The 11,194-nt window shown below is 40.4% G+C and overlaps 1 protein-coding gene across 1 annotated transcript; it reads left to right on the top strand.

Annotated features, from left to right (window-relative positions):
- The first annotated feature begins 1,191 nt into the window (after nucleotides 1-1,191).
- On the top strand, nucleotides 1,192-1,802 carry LOC108635507 (interferon omega-1-like). Its single transcript, XM_018045622.1, has one exon. The coding sequence runs from the start codon at nucleotides 1,242-1,244 to the stop codon at nucleotides 1,800-1,802; it is 561 nt and encodes a 186-aa protein (XP_017901111.1). The 5' UTR covers nucleotides 1,192-1,241.
- Nucleotides 1,803-11,194: the final 9,392 nt, after the last annotated feature.

The raw sequence follows: 11,194 nt of genomic DNA on the forward strand, positions 1-11,194 counted from the left end.
ACAAGTGTTGAACAGTTTAAGTAAAAGAGTTGAATAATAACTGTACTTGGCAAAGTAGATATTATTTATCTACTAAAAGCAAAATGACTGCAGTTGGAAATTCCTTCACCAACTTCTTTTACACAAACACTCTTTTGCTCTCAGCATCTGAGCACTGCTGATGTTTTGGACACTTGGGGTCAGGAGAAGAGGAGGTCACCACCGAGAACTAGGGTCCTTCACAGAAACACTCCAGGAGAGAATATGGGGTTCAGGAAGAGAATTTATTTTCCCAACAAATCAACAAGCCCTCCACAGAAAGGAGATTTTGAGGCCGCAGGATGTGGTGAGCCTGTCTGCAGGGAGGGAGTCCAGCAGATGAGGAAGGGGACTCAGTCACTCCAGAGGACAGAGGAGGCTCCATGTGATCTCTCCCTTGTGAGTGAGGTGCTGCTAGGAAAATACAATTATCCTGGATTTAGAGACTCCTCACCCATGTTCCCTGAGAAGAACCAGGATTCTGGTGGGGGTATTGGCCCATTCTGTGGAGGACAACAGGTCTCCAGCAAGAAAAAGGTGGAAAGAAAGGGTGATGTCTGTAATGGCCCTGACCTTGTGGTTCCCTAAAACACAGCCACATGGACCTGCAGGAACGTGTTCTAGAAGGAGGAAAAACGTGGGGTGAGCTCATGGACTGATAATAATCAGCCTGCTCTTTATATCAAACACTAAGGAAAACCCATCCTTCGTTTCAGTGAGATCAGGAGCCACAGTGATCTGTTAAATCCCTAAATAAATACGGAAACCACAGGGCTGAGGGGCCTGGCTTCCTAGGCAGAGTGAGAGGGGAAACGGAGCCCAAGATGAGGGCTACAGGTGTGTTCCCGGAAAAGAGGAGAGGAACATTTATGCATGAAAAACAGGGAGCAATGATGTGTGTAATCACAAATGCACTTCAATTCTAACATAAGACAAAGACCTTTCTCATTTGATGATGAATATCCATTTGGATAAGCACATCTGAACTTACTGGGAAAAGGTAAAATTAGTAGTTTAAATAGATGACAATTTCTTTGACCATATTCAGAATACATAACAGAAAACCAAATTAGGAAGTAAAAGTATATAGAAATGACTAGAAAATGAAAACTATCATGTTCCCTATTTAATGGCCTCGCTTAGAAAGCATGGCATCAGAGAACCTACCTCAAGGTTCACCCAGACGCCGTCTCAGCCAGCCCAGCAGCAGCCTCATCTTCCCCATGGCCTTCGTGCTCTCTCTACTCATGGCCCTGGTGCTGGTCAGCTATGGCCCGGGAGGATCCCTGGGCTGTGACCTGTCTCAGAACCACGTGCTGTTTGGCAGCCAGAACCTCAGGATCCTGGGCCAAATGAGGAGACTCTCCCCTCGCTTCTGTCTGCAGGACAGAAAAGACTTCGCTTTCCCCCAGGAGATGGTGGAGGGCGGCCAGCTCCAGGAGGCCCAGGCCGTCTCTGTGCTCCACGAGATGCTCCAGCAGAGCTTCAACCTCTTCCGCACAGAGAGCTCCTCTGCTGCCTGGGACACCACCCTCCTGCAGCAGCTCCGCACTGGACTCCATCAGCAGCTGGACGACCTGGACGCCTGCCTGGGGCAGGTGATGGGAGAGGAAGACTCTGGCCTGGGAAGGACGGGCCCCACCCTGGCTGTGAAGAGGTACTTCCAGGGCATCCATGTCTACCTGCAAGAGAAGGAATACAGCGACTGCGCCTGGGGAATCGTCAGAATGGAAATCATGAGATCCTTGTCTTCATCAGCCAGCTTGCAGGAAAGGTTAAGATGATGGATGGAGACCTGAACTCACCTTGACATGACTCTCACTGACTAAGATGCCACATCACTCCCAACTGTGGTCATTTAAGAGACTCTGAATTCTGCTTTAGCCAAAATATTTATTGAATAAATCAATAAATTCTTTCTCAGTAGTAATAACAAGTAGGTATAAAGAGTATTCAGCTGCACGGGAATCTGTGCATAGCGATGACTGCCCTGATGTTATTTATATGTTTCTTTATGTACATATTTTCATTTATTAGTTTATCTCATCATATTTATATTTTCTTTTAAAATTTTTGTTTACATTATAATAAAATTTAGAAAACATGTTCATTTCCTTAATCTTCTAATTTGTTTTTATTAAATTCTTAGGAGGGAAAACTTGTTTCTTCATTCTGAAGACCTAAATCTTTCTTTTGTCTACATAAACCTATTGTGGAATAGCATTTGTCCATTTATACTATGGAATGGTTCTATTACTTCTCAGGACTTGATTGTCAAAAGGTGGAATTACTGGAATTCCCTGGCAGTCCAGTGGTTTCGACTCCACGCTTCCAGTATAAGAAGCTCAGGTGCCATGGATTCTGCAAGCTACGGAGTGCGGCCCTCCATTCCACTCCTCCAAGAAAAAAAAGGGTAGAAAGGAGTTCTGAAACTGTGGAAAATGATTAGTCCTGAAGTCACAGATAAACTAATTTATACCCAGTCAGCAAAGAACTGTTGGTGTCAGTATCTGGGGTAAGACTCATCTCGTCCAGAAAAGCTGCCAACATGTGGTGCTGAGTGGCTGATCCTAACACCTGTTACTCTTCCTCCCACCTCCTTGGTCCTGCTTTACTGGAACAATCCACTCCCTTACACTATATCTTCACTGCCTCCAACACAGGAGCTCTGTTCTGTGATGGTTTCTGGCTTCAAAGTTTCTCTGAGTGGAAATCACTGCAAGAGAGCACAAGTGAAAGGAGAGTTCTAAGTTTCAAAACCTTTGAATGCAGCTCTGCTATTTAACAGCAGTGTGACCCTGAAAAATATCACAAACACTAAGGAGATGGATATGGCAACCCCCTCCAGTATTCTTTCTTGAAAATCCCATGGACAGAGGAGCCTGGTGGGCTACTGCCATGTGTCACAGGAGTTGGACCCCTCTGCACCAACCTAGCATGCACGCAGGCACGCATGCTGTCCTGATCCTCTTCTTTAACATGTGCAAAATAACAGTAGTTTTTCACAGGGTTACTGTTAGGATCAATGGGCCCATATTACAAGAAGCATAACAGTGTGCCTGGCAGAAATGATCAGGACAGTGAGTCCCAGAGTAGCTGCCCATGGGGAACAGACAGGACAGCTGCCCTGAGGCAGTGACTGAAAGGCAACACTGGAAAGATGCTGGTCCTTGGTAAAAATATTTAACTTGGGTGCTAGTTTCACAATTTAGTTTGTGAACTCTTCTGTGCTCAATGCTAGAGACAATTCCAATTTCTGTGTTTCAGACTTCTAGAAGTATTCTAGGAAGTCATAGAAATTCTTTGTAAAAGAAGGATTAGTAGAAAATGCTTTGATTACTATAAAAATGAATAATAGGGAAATCAGAGAGATCTCCTAGGACTGCAGAGAATCACACACATTACTCATTAATAATGTTTCTTGTTTCTTTAGTATGAGTAGTCCTGTACTACTTTTAACATACTTCTAAAATCACCTTCTTGGTGTGTCGGCCGCCTCCGCCCTCGGCGCCCCTAGCACCGCGCCGCGCCCCCACCTGCCCGGGACTGACGGCGGCAGTGGCGCCCTTCTGCTTCCGGAGCACCCAGTCCCTGCCCACGCCGCGCCACCGGGTCCTAGCGCCCTGCATTCGGCAACGCCAGCCTCCGTGGGTGATGGCCAGGGGGGCCGGGTGAGGGGAGCTGCAGACGCTTTCCCCTACAGTCATCTAACCTACAGTGACACCTGGAGTGAGCCACAGAGGACTTGGTCATTTCCTCGGGCTCTCTCTCTCTCTCTCTCTCTCTCTCTCTCGGTTCTTGCGCTTCTGTGAAATGGGTAGAAGCTCTGCCGCGGGGAGTTGCGGGAGAATCTTGATTCCCTTTCCAACGCCGCCAACGCGGGCGCCACGGCTACCGACGTCAGAAGGTAAAAGTACAACTCCCCATTTCTACGTGTGAGCTGCAGGTTGTGACTTCCTTCCAGAATACGGAACAAAAAAAGAGGCATCTGGAAAACTCCACTGTACACTCGAGAAAGGTCAAGTAGCCTCTTGGTTGAAGACAGTGTGTGTTTGAGGCAAGATGTGGGCTGTTTTCTGAAGCGCTGGCGTTTCCTCAGAGACTTGGAGATAAACACAGAACTTGCTGAAAGTCTGTTTCTGGAAGACTCACCATCAGAGAGAAGAAACCCAGCTCCACCCACCAGAACTCCAACGCAAGCCTCCCTAACCAGGAAACCTTGACAAGCCACTGATACAACCCCACCCACAGTGAGGAAGCTCCATAATAAAGAGAACTCCACAAATTACCAGAATATAAAAAGGCCACCCAAATGCAGCAATATAACCAAGATGAAGAGACAGAGGAATACTCAGCAGGTAAAGGAACAGGAGATTGCCCACCAAACCAAACAAAAGAGGAAGAGGTAGGGAATCTACCTGAGAAAGAATTCCGAATATTGATAGTGAAAATGATCGAAAATCTTGAAATCAAAATGGAATCACAGATAAAATAGCCTAGAGACAAGGATTGAGAAGATGCAAGAAAGGTTTAACAAGGACCTAGAAGAAATAAAAAAGAGTCAAAATATAATGAATAATGCAATAAATGAGATCAGAAACACTCTGGAGGCAACAATTAGTAGAATAATGGAGGCAGCAGATAGGATTAGTGAAATAGAAGATAGAATGGTAGAAATAAATGAATCAGAGAGGAAACAAGAAAAACAAATTAAAAGAAATGAGGACAATCTCAGAGACCTCCAGGACAATATGAAATGCTCCAACATTCGAATTATAGGAGTCCCAGAAGAAGAAGACAAAAAGAAAGATCATGAGAAAATCCTTGAGGAGATAATAGTTGAAAACTTCCCTAAAAATGGGGAAGGAAATAATCACCCAAGTCCAAGAAACACAGAGAGTTCCAAACAGGATAACCCAAGGCGAAACACCCAAGACACATATTAATCAATTAACAAAGAGCAAACACAAAGAACAAATATTAAAAGCAGCAAGGGAAAAACAACAAATAACACACAAGGGGATTCCCATAAGGATAACAGCTGATCTTTCAATAGAAACTCTTCAGGCAAGGAGGGAATGGCAAGACATACTTAAAGTGATGAAAGAAAATAACCTACAGCCCAGATTACTGTACCCAGCAAGGATCTCATTCAAATATGAAGGAGAAATCAAAAGCTTTACAGACAAGCAAAAGCTGAGAGAATTCAGCACCACCAAACCAGCTCTCCAACAAATTCTAAAGGATATTCTCTAGACAGGAAACACAAAAAGGGTGTATAAACCCGAACCCAATACAATAAAGTAAATGGTAACGGGATCATACTCATCAATAATTACCTTAAACATAAAAGGGTTGAATGCCCCAACCAAAAGGCAAAGACTGGCTGAATGGATACAAAAACAAGACCCCTCTATATGCTGCTTACAAGAGACCCACCTCAAAACAAGGGACACATACAGACTGAAAGTGAAGGGCTGGAAAAAGATATTCCACGCAAATAGAGACCAAAAGAAAGCAGGAGTGGCAATACTCATATCCGATAAAATAGACTTTAAAACAAAGCTGTGAAAAGAGACAAAGAAGGCCACTACATAATGATCAAAGGATCAATCCAAGAAGGAAGATATAACAATTATAAAATATATAGTGCACCCAATATAGGAGCACCGCAATATGTAAGACAAATGCTTACAAGTATGAAAGGGGAAATCAACAATAACACAATAATAGTGGGAGACTTTAATACCCCACTCACACCTATGGACAGATCAACTAACAGAAAATTAACAAAGAAACGCAAACTTTAAATGATACATTAGATCAGTTAGACCTAATTGATATCTATAGGACATTTCACCCCAAAACAATGAATTTCACCTTTTTTCAAGTGCTCATGGAACCTTCTCCAAGATAGATCACATCCTGGGCCATAAATCTAAACTTGATAAATTCAAAAAAATCGAAATCATTCAAGCATCTTTTCTGACCATAATGCATTAAGATTAGCTCTCAATTACAGGAGAAAAACTATTAAAAATTCCAACATATGGAGGTTGAACAACACACTTCTGAATAACCAACAAATCACAGAAGAAATCAAAAAAGAAATCAAAATATGCATAGAAACTAATGAAAATGAAAACACAACAACCCAAAACCTGTGGGACACTATAAAAGCAGTGCTAAGCGGAAAGTTCATAGCAATACAGGCATACCTCAAGAAACAAGAAAAAAGTCAAATAAATAACCTAAACTCTACAACTAAAGCAACTAGAAAGGAAGAAATTGGACAACCCCAGAGTTAGTAAAAGGAAAGAAATCTTAAAAATTAGGGCAGAAATAAATGCAAAAGAAACAAAAGAGACCATAGCAAAAATCAACAAAGCCAAAAGCTGGTTCTTTGAAAGGATAAATAAAATTGACAAACCATTAGCCAGACTCCATCAAGAAGCAAAGAGAGAAAAATCAAATCAATAAATTAGAAATGAAAATGGAGAGATCACAACAGACAACACAGAAATACAAAGGATCATAAGAGACTACTATCAGCATTATATGCCAATAAAATGGACAAGGTGGAAGAAATGGACAAATTTCTTAGAAAAGTACAATTTTCCAAACTTGAACCAGGAAGAAATAGAAAATCTTAACAGACCCATCACAAGCACGGAAATTGAAACTGTAATCAGAAATCTTCCAGCAAACAAAAGCCCAGGTCCAGACGGCTTCACAGCTGAATTCTACCAAAAATTTACGAGAAGAGCTTAACACCTATCCTACTCAAACTCTTCCAGGAAAATTGCAGAGGAAGGTAAACTTCCAAACTCATTCTATGAGGCCACCATCACCCTAATACCAAAAACCTGACAAAGATGCTCACAAAAAAAGAAACTACAGGCCAATATCACTGATGAACATAGATGCAAAAATCCTCAACAAAATTCTAGCAATCAGAATCCAACAACACATTAAAAGATCATACACCATGACCAAGTGGGCTTTATCCCAGGGATGCAAGGATTCTTCAATATCCGCAAATCAATCAATGTAATCCACCACATTAACAAATTGAAAAATAAAAACCATATGATTATCTCAATAGATTCAGAGAAGGCCTTTGACAAAATTCAACATCTGCTGTGGGTTTGTCATATATAGCAGCTTTCTGTTTTTATCTTTGTCAAAGGCTTCTCTGCTAATCATTTTTCAATTTGTTAATGTGGTGACATTGATTGATTGCAGATATTGAAGAATCCTTGCATCCCTGGATAAAGCCCACTTGGTCATGTGTATGATCTTTTTAATGTGTTGTTGGATTCTGATTGCTAGAATTTTGTTAAGGATTTTTGCATCTATGTTCATCAGTGATATTGGCCTGTAGTTTTCTTTTTTGTGGCTTTGTCAGGTTTTGGTATTAGGGTGATGGTGGCCTCATAGAATGAGTTTGGAAGTTTACCTTCCTCTGCAATTTTCTGGAAGAGTTTGAGTAGGATAGGTGTTAGCTCTTCTCTAAATTTTTGGTAGAATTCAGCTGTGAAGCCGTCTGGACCTGGGCTTTTGTTTGCTGGAAGATTTCTGATTACAGTTTCAATTTCCGTGCTTGTGATGGGTCTGTTAAGATTTTCTATTTCTTCCTGGTTCAGTTTTGGAAAGTTGTACTTTTCTAAGAATTTGTCCATTTCTTCCACGTTGTCCATTTTATTGGCATATAATTGCTGATAGTAGTCTCTTATGATCCTTTGTATTTCTGTGTTGTCTGTTGTGATCTCTCCATTTTCATTTCTAATTTTATTGATTTGATTTTTCTCCCTTTGTTTCTTGATGAGTCTGGCTAATGGTTTGTCAATTTTATTTATCCTTTCAAAGAACCAGCTTTTGCTTTGTTGATTTTTGCTATGGTCTCTTTTGTTTCTTTTGCATTTATTTCTGCCCTGCCCTAATTTTTAGATTTTTCCTTCTACTAACCCGGGGTTTTCATTTCTTCCTTTTCTAGTTGCTTTAGGTGTAGAGTTAGGTTATTTATTTGACTTTTTTCTTGTTTCTTGAGGTATGCCTGTATTGCTATGAACTTTCCCTTAGCACTGCTTTTACAGTGTCCCACAGGTTTTGGGTTGTTGTGTTTTCATTTTCATTCATTTCTATGCATATTTGATTTCTTTTTTTGATTTCTTCTGTGATTTGTTGGTTATTCAAAGCGTGTTGTTCAGCCTCCATATGTTGGAATTTTTAATAGTTTTTCTCCTGTAATTGAGATCTAATCTTACTGCATTGTGGTCAGAAAAGATGCTTGAATGATTTCAATTTTTTTGAATTTACCAAGGCTAGATTTATGGCCCAGGATGTGATCTATCCTGGAGAAGGTTCCGTGTGCACTTGAGAAAAAGGTGAAATTCATTGTTTTGGGGTGAAATGTCCTATAGATATCAATTAGGTCTAACTGGTCTATTGTATCATTTAAAGTTTTGTTCTTTGTTAATTTTCTGTTTAGTTGATCTGTCCATAGGTGTGAGTGGGGTATTAAAGTCTCCCACTATTATTGTGTTATTGTTAATTTCCCCTTTCATACTTGTTAGCATTTGTCTTACATATTGCGGTGCTCCTATGTTGGGTGCATATATATTTATAATTGTTATCTTCTTCTTGGATTGATCCTTTGATCATTATGTAGTGCCTTCTTTGTCTCTTTTCACAGCCTTTGTTTTAAAGTCTATTTTATCTGATATGAGTATTGCTACTCCTGCTTTCTTTTGGTCTCTATTTGCACGGAATATCTTTTTCCAGCCCTTCACTTTCAGTCTGTATGTGTCCCTTTTGAGGTGGGTCTCTTGTAGACAACATATATAGGGTCTTGTTTTGTATCCATTCAGCCAGTCTTTGTCTTTTGGTTGGGGCATTCAACCTTTTTACGTTTAAGGTAATTATTGATAAGTATGATCCCATTGCCATTTACTTTATTGTTTTGGGTTCAAGTTTATACACCTTTTTGTGTTTCCTGTCTAGAGAAGATCCTTTAGCATTTGTTGGAGAGCTGGTTTGGTGGTGCTGAATTCTCTCAGCTTTTGCTTGTCTGTAAAGCTTTTGATTTCTCCTTCATATTTGAATGAGATCCTTGCTGGGTACAGTAATCTGGGCTGTAGGTTATTTTCTTTCATCACTTTAAGTATGTCTTGCCATTCTCTCTGGCCTGAAGAGTTTCTATTGAAAGATCAGCTGTTATCCTTATGGGAATCCCTTATGTGTTATTTGTTGTTTTTCCCCTGCTCCTTTTAATATTTGTTCTTTGTGTTTAATCTTTTTAATTGATTAATATGTGTCTTGGGGTGTTTCACCTTGGGTTTATTCTATTTTGGGACTCTCTGGTTTCTTGGACTTGGGTGATTATTTCCTTCCCCATTTTAGGAAGTTTTCAACTATTATCTCCTCAAGTATTTCTCATGGTCTTTCTTTTTGTCTTCTTCTTCTGGGACTCCTATGATTCAAATGTTGGGGCGTTTAATATGGAGGTCTCTGAGATTGTCCTCATTTCTTTTAATTCGTTTTTCTTTTTTCCTCTCTGATTCATTAATTTCTACCATTCTATCTTCTACTTCACTAATCCTATCTTCTGCCTCTGTTATTTTACTATTTGTTGCCTCCAGAGTGTTTTTGATCTCATTTATTGCATTATTCATTATATATTGACTCTTTTTTATTTCTTCTAGGTCCTTGTTAAACCTTTCTTGCATCTTCTCAATCCTTGTTTCCAGGCTATTTATCTGTGATTCCATTTTGATTTCAAGGTTTTTGGATCATTTTCACTATCATTATTCGGATTTCTTTATCAGGTAGATTCCCTATCTCTTCCTCTTTTGTTTGTTTGGTGGACATTTATCCTGTTCCTTTACTTGCTGGGTATTCCTCTGTCTCTTCATCTTGTTTATATTGTTGAGTTTGGGTGGTCTTTCTGTACTCTGGCAGTTTGTGGAGTTTTCTTTATTGTGGAGTCTCCTCGCTGTGGGTGAGGTTGTACGGAGGCTTGTCAAGGTTTCTTGGTTAGGGAAGCTTGTGTTCTGGTGGGGTGGAGCTGGATTTCTTCTCTCTGGAGTGCAATGAAGTGTCCAGTAATGATTTATGAGCTGTCAATGGGTTTTAACTTTGGGCAGCATATTGAAGCTCAGGGCTGTGTTCCTGTGTTGCTGGAGAATTTGTGTGGTATGTCTTACTCTGGAACTTGTTGGCCCTTAGTTGGTGCTTGGTTTCAGTGTAGGTATGGAGGCGTTTGACGAGCTCCTGTCAATTAATGTTCCCTGGAGTCAGGAGTTCTTTGGTGTTCTCAGGATTTGGACTTAAGCCTCCTGCTTCTGGTTTTCAGTCTTATTTTTACAGTAGTCTCAAGACTTCTCCTTCTAGCGTCTTGAATTTGGTGACAAGATGGCTTCTGCAGTTAGAAAACAGCATCCATTATTCTAGGGGGGAGGAGAGCTGCCAGCATGAGTTGCAAAAGTTGTGCTTCACCTTCGCCCAGAGTTCAAAGCGCCAGCACTCTGGCCCAATTGCAGGCTGGCTGGCCCTCTCTTGCCTGCTCCCGCCTTCCCCACCCTCTCGGCCCTACACCATGTCAGGAATCCAGGCAGGCACCGAGCTAGGAGCTGACCTCTGTTGACTCTTATTAACAAGTACTCTTCCTATATATCTAGGAAAGAAGCACTAGCTTTTTAGAAAATTCTGTGATTTTTTGCTGTCTAGTTAACCATTGTGAGTTTCACTTTTCTCGTAAAACTGGTGTAAAAAATGCCTATCTCACATTGTGTTTGTGTGATTATACTTTATAAAATAAAAATAATTACCAAATGTATGGGATTTTAGTATCCAATTAATAAAATGCAAGTAGTTTTCTATATCCCTAAGGGAAAAATATGACCTTTACATTAATTTTATGGAAATTAAATTATGAGGTGTTTATCTTTACTTTTTTACTTCTGAAAAAAATTCAAGATTGAAAGCATTTAAAATGAAAATTTGGAGAGTAATTTGTCTTCCTATTTTCCCTTCATTTCCTTTCATCCCTTAGACTATTATGTAATGTAAAGCAAGATAAATATTGATTCAAATGAACTTGACTGCTGGGATGAGTTCTCATATGATTCCTGATTCTCTTTGTGCTTTAGCTTCTGAAAATCGCAACTGCTCAAGT

Source organism: Capra hircus, unplaced genomic scaffold, assembly GCF_001704415.2.
Source record: "Capra hircus breed San Clemente unplaced genomic scaffold, ASM170441v1, whole genome shotgun sequence".
In the NCBI taxonomy this organism is placed as follows: domain Eukaryota; kingdom Metazoa; phylum Chordata; class Mammalia; order Artiodactyla; family Bovidae; genus Capra; species Capra hircus.

Excerpts from the sequence above, each read along its gene's own strand:
- LOC108635507 (XM_018045622.1), top strand. The coding sequence starts at position 1,242 with ATGGCCTTCGTGCTCTCTCTACTCATGGCCCTGGTGCTGGTCAGCTAT.